The following is a 22,944-nucleotide window of genomic DNA, read 5'->3' on the forward strand; positions in this document are numbered from 1 at the left end:
CACACATTGTCTCTTTCAGGGAATGGAGTGGGTTTATCTGCATGGCGTGAAAATCCCTGAGGGTGCGGGTGTCTCGCGTGTGAACACCTGGTAAGGAATGGTGGTGAGATTTGGTTTAGGATCTTTCACCCAGCTCTTTTCCTCCAAGCCTTCTGTCTGCTGAGTAACCACAGTCAAGCCTTACTTGGGTCAGACCCACACCTTCCCAGTCTTTCTAGCTTGTGCTCATCGGCCGCCTCTGATCTTCCCAGGCCCTGTGATGACAGGGACCCAGGGAACAGTGACCCTCTGCAGTGGCCAAGCTCTGCTGTGACAGCATTTCCACAGTCTCCCACCCCATCCCTGAGCTTCCTCTCAGCTTGACTTCCTACTGGCTAATTGCCTCGGGGTGGATTCCTGAAAGCGGAAACTCCGCAGTCCATAGATCTAGGTGGCACATTGCCTGAGTGCTCTCAGAACGCTGGAGACGATGGACGAGCCAACAGTGACGATCAGTCGGACCTGTTCTCCCCGCTTTGCAGGCAGCGCTGGGCCCTGATCATTTGCATGCTGGTTTGTGGACCTTAATCAGAAATTGTGTTTTTTGATGTCTCTACTGCATTATACTTAATTTTTTTTCGATATATTAAAAGACTGGTTCCAAATAGGAAAAGGAGTACGTCAAGGCTGTATATTGTCACCCTGCTTATTTAACTTCTATGCAGAGTACATCATGAGAAACGCTGGACTGGAAGAAATACAAGCTGGAATCAAGATTGCCGGGAGAAATATCAATAACCTCAGATGTGCAGATGACACCACCCTTATGGCAGAAAGTGAAGAGGAACTCAAAAGCCTCTTGATGAAAGTGAAAGTGGAGAGTGAAAAAATTGGCTTAAAGCTCAACATTCAGAAAACGAAGATCATGGCATCTGGTCCCATCACTTCATGGGAAATACATGGGGAAACAGTGGAAACAGTGTCAGACTTTATTTTTCTGGGCTCCAAAATCAATGCAGATGGTGACTGCAGCCATGAAATTAAAAGACACTTACTCCTTGGAAGGAAAGTTATGACCAACCTAGATAGCATATTCAAAAGCAGAGACATTCCTTTGCCAACAAAGGTCCGTCTAGTCAAGGCTATGGTTTTTCCTGTGGTCATGTATGGATGTGAGAGTTGCACTGTGAAGAAAGCTGACAGCCGAAGAATTGATGCTTTTGACCTGTGGTGTTGGAGAAGACTCTTGAGAGTCCCTTGGACTGCAAGGAGATCCAACCAGTCCATTCTGAAGGAGATGAGCCCTGGGATTTCTTTGGAAGGAATGATACTAAAGCTGAAACTCCAGTACTTTGGCCACCTCATGTGAAGAGTTGGCTCATTGGAAAAGACTCTGATGCTGGGAGGGATTGGGGGCAGGAGGAGAAGGGGATGACAGAGGATGATATGGCTGGATGGCATTACTGACTCGATGGACGTGAGTCTGAGTGAGCTCTGGGAGTTGGTGATGGACAGGGAGGCCTGGTGTGCTGTGATTCATGGGGTCACAAAGAGTTGGACATGACTGAGCGACTGAACTGAACTGAAGGTGATTTTTCTTGGCACTAGACTTTTTCTGCATTTTGTAAGCAGTTGATTTCATTTTGTTGGGTAGAATTTTAGTTGAGTTACATGTCTGGTTATTGATAATACCCTTTTCATTAGCTAGAGTTTATTTCGCAAACTTCCTTCTTCATTGCAGAATTTGTGGCAGTTTGTGGTGGTTGAGAATGTTGGTTTTCTGGGGTCTGATAACTCAAAACTGAAAGATAAAGGAGACGGACTTTTGTGCTAACATAGTTGACCTAGAGTCAGCTCCACTGTATTGAAGTCCAGAGGGTAAGATTCTCTGAACTGCCCTGATTTCAGAGCCCTTACCTTGCCATTTCTCAGGAATTATGGTTTTCTTGAGGAAAGTTCGTTGTTTCATCAGATGTTAGTCCTCACACTGACCCTTCAGAGCACTGTTTACTGACTTGGTTTTCCCTTTTCCTGGCTTGGCCGGTTCTTCTCTGCCGCCCTCTCTTTCCCCCTTGCCTAGGGCCTGCCTGTGCCCACTTTGCCACTTGTTGCTTCCATGGATGCTGTGCTCTTTGCAAGCAGCAGTATCCTGGTAACATGGTATGCTTCTTTGAATAGAAAATGCTTCTGACTCTTGGAGGAAAAGAAAACCCTAAATTGACAGACTTTAAACTGTAGTTGTGGTTCCCACGGATGATTGAAATCCCAAGGCCTTCATTTTTCTCAGTTGCATCAAACACGCCATGAGCCCACTTAGGTGAGACTGCCTTGGATTAATCTAAAAGCTCTCTGACGCCTGCACATACCGCATTCACTTGCATGTGAGAAATAAGTGTATCATAGGGATAATCGTGCGCCTCTGGGATGGGCTCCTAGCTCTGTGGGATGTCCAGGAAATCAAGGTAAACAATGAATATGAATTGGTGTCTACATCCAGACTAGAACCGGAAGCCAAGATATATATACTATGATCTTTCCATTGTTTGTCTTTGGGGGAGGTGAGAGTGGGTGATTCAGGCAGCCCTCCATTTGGGTTTCCTAGAACAGAGGTCCTTCTGTCCCTTGGATGCCCCACAGCACTTCTAGACCTCTCAAGCCAATGGCTGTGCTGCTCAAAAGACATTTATGAGAAGCTCAGTGGCATCGTGGCTTTGTGCTTGGAGCCTGGGAATGGGTATAATAAAATGGGTGTAATAAAATCATTAGGAAATGATGGGAATGGGTATAATAAAATCATTAGGAAAAAATTATGGGATATTGAAATAGAATTTATTTTGTCAGTTTAAAATGCACATGGTTTGAAACATCAAGTAATGTAGGACAGCATATGATGAAGTGCAAGAGTGCCCTGTCCTGTCTCATACCAGCTCCTCTCTCCTTCAGAAAAACCAGTTTTAACTCTTTCAGCTCTTTCTCTTTTAAAAATATTTATTTATTTATTTGGCTGCACTAGGTTTTAATTGTGGCACATGGAGTCTAGTTCCTTGACTAGGAATCGAACCTGGGCCCCCTGCACTGGAAGCATGGAGTCTTAACCTTTGGACCGCCAGGGAAGTCCTTTAACTCTTTTTTATTGTGCATATTTCTATTTCCTGATATATCAGTTATGGATATTATTTACTAATTCCCCCCCCCCAAATGAGGGCTTTGCTTATTAGTTCTAGCCCCTCCACACCCCCCAGATATACTCATGGCATCATTTTCAGTTCCTCTTTTAGTTCCCTTTGTGATTTAATGCGCCAGCATCTCTTATAGCTTGTTTTATCTATGAAGACAGTATTTTTTTGACTCTGCTGCATCTAGAGCAAAAAATGAGGGCTCAGGATAGGAGTAAGTAGGCTTAGGCCAGTGCACAGGGCTCTCAGGAGTGTCAGGCTGGAAGATTGCTAATCGTAAATGTTCTGGGGAAGTAATCCTCCATTCTCTGTTTTCCTCATGGGCCACAGCTAATCTTGAGATAATCTGAAATGTTTTATTATGGATTTTAACATAATTTTTGCCTTTTTTATGTTTTACAGAAATAAAATAATTGCCTTTAATAGATGATAATGAAAATACAGAAGAAAGAGAAGCAGGTAAGAGATCACCTGTCTTTTAAGTGAGTGAATCCAGCTCACACTGGTGCTTTGCTTTTTTTTTAAACGAGGAGATGCCGGCAGTTGTGGCTTCTCTCTCAGCCTCTGGTGGTTACCCTGATTCCTGTGTTTTCCATTCTCCACATGGTAACTGAGAGCTCTGTCCTGAAGGACTTAATATATAGATTTGTAGTGTGCTCAGGTCAGCTCCATATAGGAATAAATGTAATGAAGACTGTAAATCAGAATATGACTCAAAATTGGTTATGTGAAAAAGAGATGTTTCCCCCCCTTTCCCGCCCCCAGGAATAGCTTACCAAGTTTTTATAAAGAGAGAAGTGCTCACTTCTTTATAGTTTACATATTTATTATTTTCGACGTTCAGTTAAACTGAAAGCATTTTCTCACAGACCTCCTGTTTATCACAATCTGCAGAAGTTTTCTCCTGCAGAAAATAGTGAACCTCTCAACTATTCAGCCCCGTTTGGTTTCCTGGAGGGAAGGGGTGTTGATAAAACATGTGGCCTGTGTTTCCCACCCTGCTAAGATCTTTTTCCTCAGTTGGTATTATAGTTCTGTGTTCTAGGTGGTTCCCTATTCAGAGCAACCCACAGACCTAAACCAGTGAGGCCCAGGGAGGTGAGATGAGGGGACCAGGCTTGATCTCCTGGAATTGGGCTGGTTTTCCTTGTACAGAATTGATGACAACCTGGTAACCGGGGAGGTCTGAGTCTCTGCTCTTCAGCTGGAACCCGTGCACAGAGGTTGAGTGGGACCACCTACTTCCCTCTCCGCTTCTACAGAGCACTCAGTAGTCAAATACAGGGTGGTCTGGGGATACGGTTCCAAGGACGACCCTCTGTTCTGTCTCCAGCAGATAGGTCCTTGTGAAACCAAACTAAAACAGCCTGTTCTAGGAAATAATTGACTCATCTGCTGTCTAACGGCTGTCTACACTCCCGATTTCTTCCTGTCCTAGCTCTTTAGAGTCAAAAGTTAGCAGACAAACACTGCAGAACATGCAGTTCCATCTGCCAGAATTTTCTGCTATGGATATACTCAGACAAGTGTGCAAAACTGCGTGTACGGCTTCATGGCTGCTTTGTTTATAAGAGCAAAAATGGAAAAGAACTTACGCATTCATTAAAAAGGGGACTACAGGAAGGCTTCATTTTACTGTCACAGATACTACTTTTTTTTTTTTTTAATGGAAGGTTTGTGGCACCCCTGCCTTGAGCAAGTCTAACAGGGCCATTTTCCCAATAGCATTTGCTCATTTCACGTCTCGGTGTCACCTTTTGGTAATTCTGTCAATATTTCAGACCTTTTCATTGCTATTTTATTTGTTACGGTGATCTGAGATCCGTGATCTCTGGTGTTACTGTTGTAATGGTTTTGGGGTGCCAGGAACTGCACCCCTGTGAGACACAGAACTTCATGGATAAATGTGTGTGTGCTCACTGCTCCACTGACTGGCTGTTCCTCCACCGTTCACCTTCTCTGGCTTCTGAGCCCAAGAAACAGCCGTTCCTCAAGACACAGCAATATGGAAATTAGGCCACGTAATAACCCTACAATGGCCTCTAGGTGTTCGGGTGAAAGGAAGAGTTGCTTGGCTTTCATTTTCAATCAAAAGCTAAAGGTGATTAAGTTTAGTGAAGAAGGCACATGGGAAGTAGAGACAGGCTAAAGTCAAGGCCTCTTGTGCTTAAGTTAGCCAAGCTGTGAATGTAAAGGAAGAGTTCTTGAAGGAAATTAAAGGTACCACTCCAGTGAACACATCAATGATGAGAGCGCACAGCAGGCTTATAGCTGATGTGGAGGAAGTTTTAGTGGTCTAGGTGGAAGGTCAAGCAAACCACAGCATTCCCCTGAGTCAGAGCCTCGTCCACAGCAAAGCCCTAACTCTCTTCAATTCTGTGAAGGCTGACAGAGGTGAGGCAAGTGCCCAAGAAAACTATAAAGCTAGCAGAGGTTGGCTCATGAGGTTTAAGGAGAAAAGCCATCTCCATAAATAAGAATGCAAGGTGAAGCAGCAAGTGCAGATGTAGAAGCTGCAGCAGGTTATGCAGAAGATCTAGCGCATGTGATCCGTGAAGGTGACTACGCTACACAACAGATTTTCAGTTTAGACAAAACAGCCTTCATTGGAAGAAGATGCCATTTAGGACTTTGATTGCTAGAGAGGAGAAGTCAGTGCCTGTCTTCAAAACTTCAAAAGACAGGCTGACCCTCTTGTTAGGGGCTAATTGAGCTGGTGACTTGAAGTTGAACCAGTGCTCATGTGCCATCCTGAAACTACTAGGGCCCTTAAAAATTGAGCTAAATCTCCTCTGCCTGTAGTCTCTAAACGAAAATTAGAGCCTGGATGATAGCACGTGTTTACAGCATCGTTTACTGTTGAGTCCTGCTGCTCAGAAAAAAATGACTGCTCGTTGACAGCGCCCATGGTCACTCAAGAGCTCTGATGGAGTTGTACTGCAAGATTAATTGTGTTTTCATGTCTGCTAACACAGCATCCATTCTGCAGCCTTTGGATCAAGAAGTAATTTGACTTTCAAATCTTACTATTTAGGACATGTATTTTGTAAGGCCATAGCTTCTATCTATAGTGATTCCTCTGATGGATCTGGACAAAGAAAATTGAAAGCCTTCTGGAAAGGATTCACCATTCTAGATGCTGTGAAGAACATTTGTGATTCACAGGAAGAGGTCAAAATGTCAACATTAACAGGGATTTAGGAGAACTTGATTCCAACCTTCATGGGTGACTTTGAGGGGTTCAAGACTTCAGTGGAAGAAATAACTGTAACTGGTGGAGAACTAGAAGTGGAGCCTGAAGATGGGACTAAATTGCTGCAATCTCATGATAAAACTGAACAAATCAGGAGTTGCTTCTTATGATGAGCAAAGAAAGTGATTTCTTGAGGTGGAAACTGGTCCTGGTGAAGAAGGTTTGACGATTGTTGAAATGGCAACAAAGGATTTAGAATATTGCACGAACTTAGTTGATAAAACAGCAGCAGGGCTTGAGAGGATTGATTCCAATTTTAAAAGTTGTACTGTGGGTAAAACACTGCCAGACAGCACTGCAGGTACAGAAGACTGTGAAGGGAAGACTCCATCGACGTGGTAAGCCTCACTGTTGCCTTATATTAGTAAACTGCCACAGCCACCCCAGTCAGTCAACAGCATCAACATCGAGGCAAGACCCTTTATCAGCAAAAAGAACATGACTTGCTGAAGGCTCAGGTGATGGTTAGCACTTTTTTTAGCAATAAAATGTTTTTAAATTAATGCTATTGCATATTATTTTAATAGACTTCAGTATACTGTTAACATAACTTTTATATGCACTAGGAAGCCAAAAACTCTGTGTGATTCACTTCACTATGATACTTGTTTTATGTGGTGGTCTGGAACTGATCCTGCAGTATCTGTGAGGTAGGTCTGTGTTTACATTATAGCCAGGGCCAGTGGAATATTATGCTGCTGTTCAAAAGAACATATTACTTGAAGAGAACCCCAAACCCTCAAACTATTGTCATTTATGATACATGGACAGATTTATAATTCTTTTATAAAACAATCTGCATATTTAATTTTTTAAACACTATTTAAAGTAAGCTTTCATGTCAGTAAAAAACAGTTCAGTTCAGTCACTCAGTCTTTGCGACCCTGTGGACTGCAGCACGCCAAGTTTCCTTGTCTGTCACCAGCTCCCGGAGCTTGCTTAGTCTCATGTCCGTCAAGTCGGTGATGCCATCCAACCATCTCGTCCTCTGTCGTCCCCTTCTCCTCCTGCCGTCAATCTTCCCCAGCATCAGGGTCTTTCCAGTGAGTCAGTTCTTCACATCAGGTGGCCAAAACAAACAAAAAAAACGTTCTTTATCAAAATTATTCCAACATGAATTTTCAAAGTCACCTTAAGACCTTTGATATGTCAGCTGGCTATTACATAGCTTCAGTGAGATGGGTTTTCATTTAGACCTCGTAGTCAGTGTTGAGGCATAGTGCAGGGTTCTTACTTAGAAGTTAGGTGGGGTAGAGAAGAAAGTTAATTAAGTGGAGCAGTTGCTGCTGCTTCTCTTCCAGGTACTGGTGATAGTCCATACAGATGCCTGAACTGCAAGATGCTGCCAAGCATGAAAATAAAAAAAACCTTCCCACCAAAGCAATCCACAGGCTCGCAAACTGGTCTTTGGACATACCTTAGCATATTTTTACTTTTGTTACTGCCCTAATTCATTTTGTGCTCTGAAACATATACTTGAGAGGTCAGAGCAAAGTGACTGTACAGGAACACTGACTGCGTGAGGTATGATAGGCGAGACTAAGATGATGGAGCCTGAAGAAGGGATGATTTAGAAGGATCTTGTGGAGAAGAGGTTAACTGTATCTGTCTGTCTCATCTGAGGATGAGTATGGACACATGTGGAGAGTTACAGGTGAGCAGGGGATAGCTCCAGCTGAAGAAGACCGTCCTGAGAAGTTGAGCTGCTCAGCCGTGTCCTGTGCCTTGTGGGCAGTAAGCTCCCTGCCTCTGGAGAGGCTGGAGAGCCATTTGCTTGGGTGTCAGAGGCCAGGAGATGGGAGCCTGGGCTAGATGGCCTCCGAGGTCCATCCTCACTAGAATCCTAGGGTTTACCGTGTATGGTATTTATCTGTTGGTACCAAAATAAAAAGTATTTTAAACAGATACAATTTTTAATTAAAATATATAATTATATATTACATAGTGGTTCTTTCAGCTCATGTTACCGATGTCACTCAGTATGTCACTAGCTGAGACAGACACAAAGGAACTTTTTAAAAACAGAAATAAGCTGCTGAGTTTTAAATTCTATGAATAAGTGACGCTGAACCTATTTACATGTAGGAAACCCTGGAAGAAAGACTACCACGTTTCAACAGCGAATAGCATTGCCTCGTATCCTTTCCTGGCCAGAGGAGTCTGGGGAGCTCTGGTAACGAGGCCTTGGGCCAACATCAAAGTGGCGACAAAAGATCTAGGATCTGTGACATTTGACAAGTGTGGATATAGCTGCAGAGAATTGCCTTCCTCTGTTTAACTGGGATCCACTCTCGGGAAAAACTAGCCCAAAGCTGGTATTCTGAGCATTATGATGGGAAGCAGAAGTAACAGCAGTGAACTTCTTTCCACTGTTGATACAGTTTATAGTCTTCTCATTAACTCACTGTCTGGTTTCTTAATTAGCTCATCCTTTTACCACTGATACAGTTTTGGAGAAATCTTGGAAGTTTGGAGAAACTATATAACACTTAGTGACCAAAGATCAAAAGTTTGTGGAGGGAAAAGGAAATGCAGTACCCAGTGCTAACAAGATACATCCTTAGGATGGTGGTTGCGGGCCTTCTGGTAGCTGTCAACCCTTATCTTGGGGTCCTTCTGGGTAGTTTTGAAAAGTCTGAGGTCACTTATTTAATCTTCAGCGTTCTGCTAGATTGATTGATTCTTCATGTATTCTCCCATTCTGTTCTGGGAAACAAATGGATTTGTAGAGAGATGGATAGAAGAGGAAAGGGTTAACGGTTTTCTGGGGAAAGGTTAGGGAGATACAGTGGTGCTGGGCAGTGGATGATGGAGATAAAGTAGAGGTGCTTAGAAAGTGAAAGTGAAGTCGCTCAGTCGTGTCCGACTCTTTGTGACCCCATGGACTGTAGCCTACCATGCTCCTCCATCCATGGCATTTTCCAGGCAAGAGTACTGGAGTGGGGTGCCATTTCCTTCTCCAGAGAATCTTCCCAACCCAGGGATTGAACCTGGGTCTCCCGCATTGTAGTCAGATGTTTTACCATCTGAGCCACCAGGGAAGGCTGAGGTGCTTAGAGAGTCTTGCTAATTCTCATTCTAAGTTTGGTGTATCCAGAGCATGAGGCAGCATCGTGAAGGAGTCAAGAGCAGTGGCTCTTAAAACCAAGCATCAAATCTGATCTCAAATGGCAAGTCTACTGCTCACGAGCTGTGTGACTTTGGGCGAGTTATTAACCTCTCTGAGCTTCTCTAGAAAATGAAGTTGTAGTTGGAACCATAATATACTTCCTCTTAGAGCTGTTTAAAGACATTATCTGTTCAAGAATACTCAGTCCTTAGTAAAATCAGGTATTATTATGATCATTGCTGGTGTCTATTTTGTCCTTCAGATATCAAAACAGTGCTGAATACTCAGAGTAGCTGTGACTAGGGTGTATGAAAAGCACCATTCCTGTCCGCACATGCAGTATTCCTGACTCTAGGCCCTGGTCTTTCTGGGCTTTGGTGTGTGGCAGTGCAGTTGGCCAGGGTTTGCTGAAGTTCTGGGCTCAGAGGCCCTGGGAGCCCAAGCCTACAGTGAAATTCCAGATGGGCCAGGAAGAAAGGAAGGAAATTAGTCTTATTTTTCTGTATTTGTTGACCTACTTAGTTTAGAAGATGCCGCAAAAACATTCTAGAAGAGGCCTCCCCTAGCCTTGGATGAAGCAAACATCATTCCTCTTTGACAGATTTAGAGAATTGAATCACTTTGAACTTTTGGTTTTTCCATTAGGGCCATAGTTGTTTGAAAATAAAACTCGTAGTTTCTAGAAACAACACTTGTTAACAAATAGGCACTTATCAAATAATTTCCCTCTCTCTTGCTCTTTTCTTCTTAGCATCTACATTTGATAATCTGCCTGCTCCCTCGCCCCATTTTTGTTACTGCCTGGAATTGACAAGGTTTAGGTTGACTTCACCTAAAGATATATTTAGAGATGTTGACTTTCTAAGATTCCTGGAACATTGTAAGATAAAAACCCAACACCACCCTGTACCCTGTTTTAATGTGGAAATAGAGATGGGGACCGGGAATGACCAGGTTCAAGGGTTTTGGGGTGGATGTGTTTTGTAGAAATGACATCACCAGATGTGTTGATCACTCTTCAGTTCTTAGCTTACCTGCTCCTCAGCAGCATTTGACACCTGTGAGCATCTGTCATAAAATGCGCTCATCCTTGGGTATCTGTGAAGCCGCACTTTCTTGCCCTTTTCCCCGCTACATCACTGACCTGATGATGCTCCTTCCCACACGATGTGTAGGTTCTTCCCCCTCTGGGAACCGTAAGCATTGGTGTTCCTCAGGTTAGGCCCTGTTCCCTCTTCTCTGTCTACCCATTCTTCCTGGGCAGTCCAATGTACTCTTCTGGACATTTCCCTTGGAAAGTATATCCAAGAGCCTCCTGGACACCTTCGTCTACCTTACATACCTAAGGTTTCCGCCTTAGATCCCTGAAACTGAGCTCTTCCCCTGGCGCTGACCAGCTGTGACTGTGGGAGAAGAGACACAGGATTGGAATGGCTGCTTTACTGCCCAGAGCACAGGACTCTTAGGTGCAGAAGGATTGAACATGCTGAATGCAGGGGTAAAACACAGAACACAAAGGGGACACACACACACACACTCTCTCTCTCTCTCTCTGTGACACGTACACACCCACTCACTCACTCTGTTTCTCTGATACTCTCTCTCCTCAGATGAATATGCTGAATGCAGGGAAAAAACTCAACACAGAGGGGACACACACACACACACACTCACTGACATTCTCCCTCCTCAGATGAGTCTTGCCATCTCAGCACAAATCTTTGTGCTGAATGATGAGCGTCCCAGTGCAACTGCAGTATAAAAAGGCAAGGATATGTGGGCTTTTCTGTCTTTACTGTATTCCACAGTCAGGTAACTATGAGAAATACTCTTTCAGATGAAAGAGAAGGCAAAAATATAAGACAATTCTAATTTTAATTGGGAAGTAGGTTTGCCACCTGAAATGTCCACAGACCCTTTGTTATTTGGACTTAAAAAAGACAGGTCTCAAACTTAGTTAAGCTTTTCTGCTTAATTTTATATTTAACTGATTTCTTTAGATTAAGTAAGTCTGCACATAGAGCATGGGCTTCCCTGGTGGCTCGGTGGTAAAGACTCCTACCTGCCAGTGCAGGAGACGTGGGTTCGATCCCTGGGTGGGGAAGATCTCCTGGAGAAGGAAATGGCAACCCACTCCAGTATTCTTGCCTGGAAAATCCTGTGGACGGAGCAGCCTGGTACACTGCAGTCCATGGGGTTGCAAAAGAGTCAGCTAAACAGCACCACACAGAACACCTTCTTCTCTCTGGGGAATGTGGGCGGCCCTGAAGCAGACTGACAGCAGGGCCCCACGGGGCCGCTTAGCACCGGGTGGAAGCCGGAGGAAGTGCTTTTGGGTGAAGGGTGTGCGGGGGCCTGCCCGGCCCCAGTGAAGAGGGCACCATGCCCTGCGCCCAGTCACATGTCATCGTGAGCTGGCACCTCTCGTAGTCTCCCTTTGATTCCTGAAGCGTGAGGACTTGGAGGAGCATGAATTGTCTGGCAAACAGTTTTTCCTGTTTAGCATTCAAGTCTTTAAAATTTTTCTGCTAAACATCCATGTGAAAAGTTTATCTGTGCAAATATCATGAAAGTATTATTCTCATTATTGAAAATCTAGATGTCTATGTATTAAAAAAGAAAAAAAATTTACACAGCCTCAAATGACTGTTCACATTTTGTTTATTTTCTTTCTTCTGTACACAGGTATTGTCATTTTTGCTTTCATGTACAATTTTGTAGACTTTTTTCTTTTTCTCAAATTGAAAATACTCATTTCACCCAATAACCACATGACTGAGTTTTACTATAAGCCACAAAAATATTGGGGAACACCACAAAGTCACTGTCTTATAAAGCTTCTAATCATGGGAAACAATTAAAGACAAACAGGTAATAACTTGGAGAAAGTTTTGGAAAAAAGAAGTGAAACTTGCCCACAGTCTTATCTCCCAAACATAATGATGGTATGTATCCTAAAATGTATTTTAAAAAGCTAGTGGTGATGTCTTATTTTAAAAAATTAGATTTTATGTATATATATATATGTTTTTATTTTCCCACATGTTGTCAGCTAAAACTTTAAATGTCAGCTAAAAAACTTTAACTTTTAAACTTTAAATTTTTAAATGTCAGCTAAAACTTTGTTTAATAATGGCTGTGTAGTGTTATTCTATGTGGATGTGCTATTAATTTAAGCGTTTTCCTAAAGATTGACAAATAAGATATTTATGTTCTGTGTATTCACTTGGCCATGCTGCGTGGTGTGTGAGGGCTTGATCCCCTACCAGGGACTGAACCCAAGCAGTCTGGCAGTGACAGCGCTGAGTTCCAGCCACTGGACTACCAGGGAGTTCCCTGTGTTTACTTTTAAATAGGATATTTATTTTTACTCTATTAAAAAACAATTCTGTATCAGGTGTTCTTACATATAAACTTTGGAGTTTCTAAATGTTTCCCTTAGTTTATGTTCTCAAAGAGAAATCGCTCACTTAAAAGCATATCCATGATTAAAATTTTAGTGTTTTTGCTACTCTCCCCTGCAAAAAGGCTTTCACTAGTTAACACTGGGGACTTCCTTGGTGATGCAGTGGTTAAGACTCCATGCTGCCACTGTAAGGGAGCATGGGTTCAATCCCTGGTCAGGAAACTAAGATCCCACATGCTGTGTGTTGCAGCCAAAAAAAAAAACTGATACTCCTGTTAGCAACGTAAGAGAGAGGACCCTTGTCAGTATATTCTTATATTGAATTTTTTTTAAGTGAGATATAATTCACATTCTATAAATTCCATATTTAAAATATGTAATTCAGTGGTTTTAGTCTATTCACAGGATTGTGTAAAGCTCACCATTATCTGATTCTAGAACATTTTCATCACCCCCAAAAGAACCTTAAGCCTATCGCAGACACTACTTTTTCTTTCCTCAACCCCTGGCAACTCCATATACCTCCCTTTATGTCTCTATGGACTTGCCTGTGTTGGGCGTGAGATGTAAGTGAAATGAGACATTATATGGTCTTCAAGGTGCCTGACTTCTTTCACTTAGCACAGTTTTTTCAGGGTCTCTCCATTGTGTAACATGGATGATTTTCTTAGAGTCTGTTTTGACTTTCAAGGACTTGCCTGATTCTTCAGGGGAACAACCCAGATTTGTCCTTGGATGTCTGTCTGGGAACCTGTTTATCTAGATTCAGATCTTTTAAGTGTCTTTCCCAGGAATATTGTAGATTGTTCATTTTGAGCCCAAGAAATATGTTTTATTACTATCAGTGTGGTTTAGGAGTTAACATTGATGTGTGTTTTATCCATCTCTCTCAGCTTCATTCTGGCCTCCCTAGATGCGTGATTCTGGTTAAGCTGTCAGTGTAATATAAAATGATACTATTCCTGCAGTCGGTCATCTGCCGTCTGTCCCTTTTAAGGCCATTTTCAAAAGGGGTAATTTAGTGCCCTTCTTGGTGGAAGCTGAAACAGAGACTTCATTTATACTCTTTTGCCTCCCTCCCCTCCCCACCCCCCAGCTGACCTTGAGATACATGGAAGAAATATTTTTTGTCTTATATTTTTAATCCTCAGCAGATATCTTTTCCAGGCTCCCAACAAGGTCTCTTGAAAAAAAAAATTTTTTTTTCTGAGGAATTATTGACTTGCAAGATTAAAATTTTATATTTTTGCTTACTAATACCTGCCTTTTGGGATACTTCTGCCTTTTAAACACTGGTTGATTGTGCTCATGTCTTGCTTGGGTTTCCCTTCTCCCTCCAGGATGTCCCAGCTGTGCCACTTCCTAGGAAAATATCTTGACAAACTGCCTTTTCTCTCTGGTAGCTCAGTGGTAAAGAATTAGTAAGAATTCACCTGCCAGGACAGGAGACACAGGTTCAGTTCTTGGGTTGGGAAGATCTGGAGGAGGAAATGGCAACCCGCTCCGGTATTCTTGCCTGCGAAATCCCATGGACAAAGAAGTCTGGAGGGCTATAGTCCACGGGGTCACAAAAGAGTCGGACACAGACTTAGCAACTAAATAACAACTCTAAATCTCAAGACAGAGTATTTTATCTGTAAAGTGAGAGGTGGACTAGACAACTCTGTAGGATTCCTGGGAATGGGATTGCTAGGACATCAGGTAAGTATGTGTTTAGTTTTATAAAGAACCTGATCTTCTCCCAAAGCGATTGAGTACACTGTCACATTTAGGGTTTCTGACCGAGTGTAGTTAATGCTTGTCTGGTGGTCTGTTTCCCTGGGGTGTCGTCAAATGCTCAGTGAAACCAACATTAGCTTTTGGCTAGAGAGTTCCAATCCCGGCTCCTTTGGCCATTAGTTGTATGGCCTTGGGCACGTTACTTAGCATCAATTAGTAATCCTCCCTTTCCCCTTATACAAAATAGACATCATTGTGCTAAGAAGCCTGCAGGGTTGTTGAAAAAGATTGGCGATGTCATGAAACATGCTTTGCGTAGTTCTGAATGTCTCCATTTGATGTGTGTTCAGTAGCTCTGGCTGCTGTTACTGTTACAGCCTAGTGATTGAATACCTAGGTACCACCACACCTGCCTGAGCTACCTGCTCAGCTTTCTGGAGAGCCCCCAAAAGAGAGACCTTAACATGAGGTATGAACTGAGGAGAGGGTCTCACTTTGAGCTTCAGAGAACTGCCTTGGTAGAATTAGGTCTTCAATGTGTTGTCTTTTAGTCTCTTTGAATAAACACCTGGGTGTCTCTGCCTTTTTCAGTGTGTCCACCCTTGCGTGCTAAGCAAAAGCTTGTTCCCTGAGGGCCGAGTGTCCCGGGCACAGAATTTAGTAACATCCCAGGGATGGTAAGGTGCTCACAGGATCCCAGCCTTAACTGGGTGTGTTACCCATTGAGTTTCTTGCTGTCTTTTCTTTCTTTCTTTCTCTTTCTCCCTCCCTCCCTACTTTTTTTTGTCTTTTTATTGTGATGGAAAACACATAAAATTTACCATCTAAATCACTTTCTTACAGTTGATTGATTTAAATTTCTTTGAAGTTTACTTAGCTCTTCTTTTTCCTAAACCATCTTAAATACTGAATCAGCAGTGAGGTAGTGACACTGAATTGTCCCCCCAGCCTCACCCCCCAAGTAGTGAGTCCTGCCAGAATGACCAGTTCCCTCCAGATTTAGGCTTGTTTATGACCCTGAACTGTGTTTATGATAAAAATCCAGAAGAATCCTCCTTTGCTTTCATCATCATCTCCTGGGATTCTCAGTGTTGTGTTTGGGAATATCAGGCTAAGAAAGGGAGTTGGGAAGAACGAAAGGGAAATAAGCAGCTGGGCTTTGCACCCCATCACTCCCAGGGTGGGCCAGGAAGTCTGAGCAGAGACGGGGTGACCAGAAGGCCAGAGGGAAACCGCACCACCTGGCAAGTGTCTGTGCCCTCGGCACAGGCCAGGCCTCCTGTTAAGAGAGCAGGCGACTCACAAGTGGGGCCGATGCTAAGCCATCATCCAGTGGTGTAACCGTCCTAGAAGGCCTGCTGGTCTCTTCCAGGTCCTCCGTAAGTTACTTCTTTATTTCCGGAAACTAGCACCCGTGTATTGTCAGATTACTGGCAACCTTAGCGTGGTTATGAAATGACAGATGTTCTCTGTGACACCACTCCTGAAAATATGAGACATAACTTCTGCTTCCAAAGGGATGTCTCCTTAAAAGCAGTGTTAGGTGTTAGGAGGCTGCACGTTTATTTGGCAGTGCTCCAAATTGGCTTTGAAATGTCCCTTTTAGGGCTGCCTTCAGCACCTGTGACACTTACTTTCTAAAGGCATCTGTTACAGTAAAGCACGCTCCTGTACAGTTACTGGCTTTTTTGTGAGTGGCCAAAGGTTATCTTTGGTGGGCTTCCCTGGTGGGTCAGAATCTGCCTGCAATGCGGGAGACCTGGGTTCAATTCCTGGGTCTGGAAGATCCCCTGGAGAAGGGATAGGCTACTCCCTTGTGGCTCAGCTGGTAAAGAATCCGCCTGCAGTGCTGGAGACCTGGGTTCGATCTCTGGGTTGGGAAGATTGGAGAAGGGAAAGGTTACTCACTCCAGTATTCTGGCCTGGAGAATTACATGGACTGTATAGTCCATGGGGTCACAAAGAGTCGGACATGACTGTGTGACTTTCAGAGGTTATCTGGTGCTGAGTCTGTGACAAGGTTAGATGATCATACAGAACACTGTTTTTAGTTAAAAAGGTGCAGTTTTGAGTGACCAGGTGTTCTTGTTCGAAAATCAAACCAGCTGAATGTTGATGCTGCTTGATGATACGTGAGAGCGAAGACTGGGGGAAGAAATCTCACACATGGAGCTTGACCCTATATCCTTATCACCCTGCTGACATCAGCTTTATCGTGGAGCACACTTGGCCAGTAACTTTGTGTGTTAGCATGATAAATGCCACTCTGGGTTGGAGCAGTGTGCCCAGGTTTTGCGTCTGCTAGTGGCTTCTATGGCTTCCCTGGTGACTCAGACCAGGGAAAAGAATCCGCCTGCAGTGTGGGAGACCTGAGTTCGATCCCTGGGTTGGGAAGATCCCCTGGAGGAGGGCATGGCAACCCTCTCCAATATTCTGGCCTGGAGAATCCCCATGGATAGTGGAGCCTGGCGGGTTTCAGTCCGTAGGGTCACAAAGAGTCAGACACAACTGAGCGAATAAGCACAGTGGCATCTACAGGTATTTTGTGGGAGACCACTGTTGTTGCTGGTTCTAGACTTGGAGTTGAAAAAGGTGTTTCAGATTTCTGTAAAACATGGAAAGCCTTCAGATCTTGGCATACACATTTCCTACATAATATACTAACACCAACTTGGTCCACCAGGACCTTGCTCCACACAAGCAGAGGCAAATATTTTCAATAAAGCGTCCTGTTTGCCGCTATATGCCCATGGCTGAGCAGAGGAGGAACTGCCACGTTTTAGGCACTCAGGAGATGCCGAACAGATCCATGCATTCACAGTTGACGTCACTGTTTGTGTGAAGCTTGCAGTGGAAGAATAACATGCTTGTCTCTTTCTCTGTTTCTTGCAGTTGTCAAGTCTAAAAGTTCCGAATCACTCCCCAATGTCTGATGCCTCTGTCAATTTTGACTATACATCCCCCTCCCCATTTGACCACAGCACTGACCAGGAGGAGAAAATCGAAGATGTTGCCAGTCACTGTCCAGCCCCAAAGGAGCTGTACGATGTTGAAGAGGAGGCCGGGCCCCTTTTCCCCAGGAAAACGACGTCCCATAACGGTATGGAGGACAGTGGTGGAGGAGGCACGGGCGTGAAGAAGAAACGCAAGAAAAAGGATCCAGGGGAGCACGAAGGGGCAGGAAAGGGAAGCAAGGACAGGGAGCCTAAGCCAAAGAGGAAGCGTGAGCCCAGAGAGCTGAAGGAGCCCAGGAAGGCCAAGGAGCCCAGGAAGGCCAAGGAGCCCAGGGAGGCCAAGGAGCCCAGGGAGGCCAAGGAGCCCAGGGAGCCCAAGCAGAAGGACGGCGCCAAGAAGACGCGGAAGCCCCGCGAGGCCTCGGGCCCCAGGGACGCCAAAGAGAGGAGGGGCGGCCCTGACGCCGCAGCCAGGACCAAGTCCAGGAAGGCCAGGTGCGTCCCCTTCTTCCCGCCCCCAGCCCTGGGCTCTGCGTCCACAGCCCAGCTGGCCATGGCCAGGCTGTAGCCCCTGGACAGAGCTTCCCCACTTTGAGCCAAAGTAAACCCACCTCCTCACCTCCTGAGGAGAGAAAGATAGCCTTAATTAATACCGTGCCTGCCATTTCTTGCCATTCCTTTTGGATTAAGAAGAATTAAAGTATGTGAGCACACGCAGGGTGTTGGGGAAGGGACGTCACAGGTGTGTATGGGGTGGGCAGTGATTCGGGAAGCAGCAGCCATGTAGACAGCAGAGGGGCAGCTGTCGGGGGAGAGGCGTGCACAGACCCCGGGTTGGTGCTGGGGGTCTGGGAGAGCCAGGGATGTGTGCAGAGCTCCAGACAGAGGACTGCCTAGACCCCCTGGCTGCCAGCCGTCTAGTGCTGGCGCCTCCCTGGTCCGCGTCTCTCATTCGGCATCTAACGCAGTGCCTGACATGTCAGCAGGTGCTCAGAAAATGGTGAGTCAGGGAGACCAGAGGAGACAGACCACAGGGACCCATGTAGAGACCCGTCTAGAGAAAAGAGGGCGTGGGGACACATGGGCTGCTGGAGGTGACCGAAGGGGGCCCTGGCTAGAGATCCTGTTAGGATCCAAACATACTCTTTATTCAGGGAGCTAAATATTTGTCATCGCTGTACAAAAGTGCGCTTCCCAGGGGGCTCACTGGGTAAAGAATCCTCCTGCAGTGCAGGAGACATGACTTTGATTCCTGGGTCAGGAAGGTCTCCTAGAGGAGGGCATGGCAACCCATTCCAGTATTCTTGCCTGGAGAATCCCATGGACAGAGGAGCCTGGTGGGCTGCAGTCCCTGGAGTCACAAAGAGTCAGACACAGTTGAGCGACTGAGCACACGTGCATGCAAATGTGATGTCTTTTGTTCTCTTTCTAAATTCTTGGTGGAAAACATTTAAACTTTCTGAGGTCATACAAAACTCCTCTATATTTAAGGGGAATTTAAGTTCTAAGTGCCGAGGCAGAGTATAGACGGGGAGCACCCATTAAAGGTGCAGAAATTGATTCAGTTGCTAACAGGATGTAAGCTAATGGGGGCATCAGTCCTGTATAGGGTCAGGCAGAGAGGACGTTAGTTTTAAAGAGAGAAAGCATTTTAGAATGCCTTGTACCACAACTCAGAATTTATTTTATGGTTCGGTTCATTTTCAGAAGGACAGTCTGTTGGGACCAGATGGGTAATTGTCTAATCCAAGTTAAAGCTGCCTTATAATATGTACTCTCTTCTCCCTGGCAGGGGATTTTACCTTTTGTTTATCACAGAGGCTTGGGTGGGATCCCAGGAATGTAGTTCACAGCAAATGGACATAAACTAACTTCCTCAGAAGGTCAAGAGAAGTCAGTAAAATCAGGAGTCTGACTAATGAGCAACTTGTGTGTGTGCGCAGTTATGTCTGACTCTTTGCGACCTTGTGTACTGCAGCCCATCAGGTTCCTCTGTCCATGGGATTTCCCAGGCAAGAATACTAAAATGGGTTGCCATTTCCTCCTCCAAGGAATCTTCCCAATCCCGGGATCAAACCCGAGTCTCCTGCATCGGCAGGCGGATTTTTTACCACTGAGCTACCTCAGAAGTCCATTGAGCCACTTTCTCAGTGAACCTAGGCTCATCTCTGATGTGGGTGGAGTGGCTTGTGGCGGGGGTATCCGAGTTGAGTTTCTATCTTCTGCCAGTAACTTCCAGATTATTTTGGAGAAGCTGAAATGGTTCTGCAGGGTAGCTACTTGTGAAGAGGGAGACTCAGACATGAGCCAGTGGTGTGACTGAGTTTGGTTATTAGAGGAAGCAGCAAAGAATCCTCCAGGGTGATGTTTTAGAATTAAGGCCATCAGGGTGGGAGGGTCTGAGAGCTCTAATAAGGAGTTTGGTTTGTGTTTAGAAGGTAATAGAAAGTCAGAGGCATCAGGCTCACTTTAGTCACTGGTCTCTGGTGCTTGTAATTTTATCAACTTCTTAAAGGAATTCATGTTTACTCTTTGTGAGACAAGGCAACAAGTATATAGACATTGTCATAGATTCCGTTTGGGGCAACGAGGGGGAGGCATTTCACAAAGCAGGATGTGTGATAAGTCATGTCCTACTCTTTGGGACTCTTTGAACCATAAGTCCGCCAGGCTCTTCTGTCCATGGGATTTCCCAGGCCAGAATACTGGAGTGGGCTGCCATTTCCTCTTCCAGGGAATCTTCCCGCCCCAGGGATCAAACCTGCATCTCCTACGTTGCAGGAAGATTGTTTACCACTGAGCCATCAGGGAAGACAAAGCAAGGTTGGGTGTCAGATGTATGCATAGCAATGTTAAGGGAATTGATTTTTACCTAATGAGGCTATATAAAATATACATGAGTTGGATAAGTGCTTGTGAGTTTGCTAACTGAGAAAACAGCAGATGCTCTTGAGGTTTAGAAATCCAGGAGATACCTTCTGAGAAAATGCTGACAAGTTGGGCTGGTTATCCCTTTAGAAATGTACACAAGATCCAGGAGGCTTTCCACCTCCCTTGGTACGGGAGCAGTGGGAGACTGACCAGTGGATATCACGGAACTCCTCCATGTAGCCCAGGTCCGGTTCAGGACTGTTGAGCCTTTCTGTCTTTTTTATATTTATAAAGCTGCTTCGGCTCCTTTTACTCACGACGCCACTAGTCAGCAGAGGCAGCTCTAGTTCTGAAAGGACATTAATTGATTAAAAAAAAAATGTTGATAATTAAGTCATATGTTTTGTGTTCTCTGATTTACTCTCTGGCAGATTGGCTTAAGTACATGTTTTGATTTGAGCCTTTATTGATTAGCCCCTGGATCGCACTCCTCAGTTACAGATGATTCAAGGGACATTTGGATTGTTGGAGGAGCTTCACAGCTGATTTAAGGGCTTCCGGTCTTTTCTTCCTTCAGTCCATCTTGCCAGCTGCCGCCTAGCTCATCTTTCTGAAGCCCCGCTGTTACCTCATTTTTTATGTTTGTAGCTGGTGGTGGTGGTCAGTCAAGCCCCCTCTTCCCTCTCTCCATTCCAGATCATCTGGGAACCGGTCCACCGAGATGGAGGTGGAGTTAGGAGCTCTACGACTGATGGGCCGACTTGAAACACTTGCAATGGCTTGCGGCCAGAATCAGGCTTCCTGTTACGCCCTCGGTCGAGTTCACCCACCAGCACTGCAGGCGCGGCCCTGCAGAGGGAGGCCTCTGGGCAGTGGATGCTTTATTCCTCCTCTCAGTCTCTCCAGTCCCTTAGGTCCCCATCAGAGAAGGTCAGGCAAGTGAGAGGAATTATAAGAAAGGATAAAGTATGTTTCCAGTATCGTGCCCTCCTCGGGAACAGGGAAGCCTGAAGACATGGGGACAGGGAAGTGGGATTCCGTCTAAGTTACACCTACTCAGACACTTCTGATTGTTCCCTCTGCCTCCAGCATAGAATCAGGCTCCTTTTTCTGTTCCCCAAACCCTTTGGGGGTCTCACCTCTCCTTGCCGCCTGGTCTCCGACAACAGACCTTTCCAGCTAGATTGACCTCATTAGGCCTTTATGAAATTTTTAAAATTTTATTTCTGACTGCGCTGGATCTTCATCGCTCTGCGCGTGGGCTTTCTCTGCTTTTGGTGAGTGGGCCACCGTTTGTTGCATTTGGGGCTTCTCACTGCAGCGCACCGGCTCGGTAGTTGTGGTGCGCGGGCCTTGACACTCTGAGGCATGTGGAGTTTTCTCGGGCCAGGGGTGGAACCTGTGTCCCCTGCATTGGCGGGTGGATTCTTAACCACGGGACACCAGGGAAGTCCTCCTCAGGCCTTAAATGAAGTACTTGGTTCCTTCCGCTCTGGATCACTCTTCAACATTATGCCCTTGGTCCCCCCTCTCAGTATCCCAAAATCCTTCCCGTTCTTCAGCTCCAAGCTCACGTCCCGCCCAGTTCCTGCACGGAACGCCCACCCCTGGTGCTAGAGCATGCCATCCCACAGCTCTCGGGGCCTCACTGGCATCACAAACCAAGAGTTTTGGACCTTGAATAAAAGACGTCTAGTGCAGCCCTGCCGCGTTGCGACCAGGGAAACAGAGACCTGCAGAGAAGTGACTTGTTTGCGAGGGTGTGTCATAGACTCAGACGTCCTGACTCCCAGTCCTGTACACTGAGCTCTGCTGTAGGCTGTCTCTCAGTCATAACGCGGGGTTTTCATGTATGTATTTGTCTCCTCAGCAGAAGTGAAGTGCCCAAGGTCAGGACCACCATGCTCTGTGTCTTCTGTGTCCCCGAGGTTGTCAGTTCAGTTCAGTTGCTCAGTCCTGTCCTACTCTCTGTGACCCCGTAGACCTCAGCACACTAGGCCTCCTTGTCCATCACCACCTCCCGGAGTTTACTCAAACTCACGTCCGTTGAGTCGGTGATGCCATCTAACCATCTCATCCTCTGTCATCCCCTTCTTCTCCTGCCCTCAGTCTTTCCCAGCATGAGGGTCTTTTCCAATGTTCTTCGCATCAAATGGCCAAGACATTGGAATTTCAGCTTCAGCGTCAATCCTTCCAATGAATATTCAGGACTGATTTCCTTTAGGATGGACTGGTTGGATCTCCTTGCAGTCCAAGGGACTCTCAAGAGTCTTCTCCAACACCACAGTTCAAAAGCATCAATTCTTCGGCACACAGCTTTCTTCACAGTCCAATTCTCACATCCATACATGACCACTGGAAAAATCATAGCTTTGACTAGATGGACCTTTGTTGGCAAGGTAATGTCTCTGCTTTTTAATATGCTGTCTATGTTGGTCATAACTTTTCTTCCAAGGAATAAGCATCTTTTAATTTCA

The 22,944-nt window shown here is 45.2% G+C and overlaps 1 protein-coding gene across 27 annotated transcripts in view; it reads left to right on the forward strand.

Annotated features, from left to right (window-relative positions):
• Positions 1 to 22,944, forward strand: part of CHD6 (chromodomain helicase DNA binding protein 6) — a 201,175-nt gene that overhangs the window by 51,582 nt on the left and 126,649 nt on the right. For 13 of the 27 annotated variants that reach the window (XR_015139022.1, XM_086331800.1, XM_086331779.1 and 10 more), the window contains 2 exons: positions 3,558 to 3,614; positions 17,535 to 18,091. Coding sequence is in view for 26 of the 27 variants with exons in the window: in XM_086331800.1 (XP_086187926.1) it covers positions 3,582 to 3,614; positions 17,535 to 18,091 (590 nt within the window). In the remaining variant the exon portion in view is untranslated. Of the gene's footprint in view, positions 1 to 19; positions 91 to 2,992; positions 3,087 to 3,554; positions 3,615 to 17,534; positions 18,092 to 22,944 lie in introns of all 27 variants that reach the window. The other 14 variants (XM_086331791.1, XM_086331793.1, XM_086331797.1 and 11 more) reach the window with 3 other exon arrangements.

Source organism: Bos grunniens, chromosome 13 (genome assembly GCF_055505025.1).
Source record: "Bos grunniens cultivar Pamir isolate PY7600 chromosome 13, Bosgru_T2T1.0, whole genome shotgun sequence".
NCBI classification, from domain to species: Eukaryota; Metazoa; Chordata; class Mammalia; order Artiodactyla; family Bovidae; genus Bos; species Bos grunniens.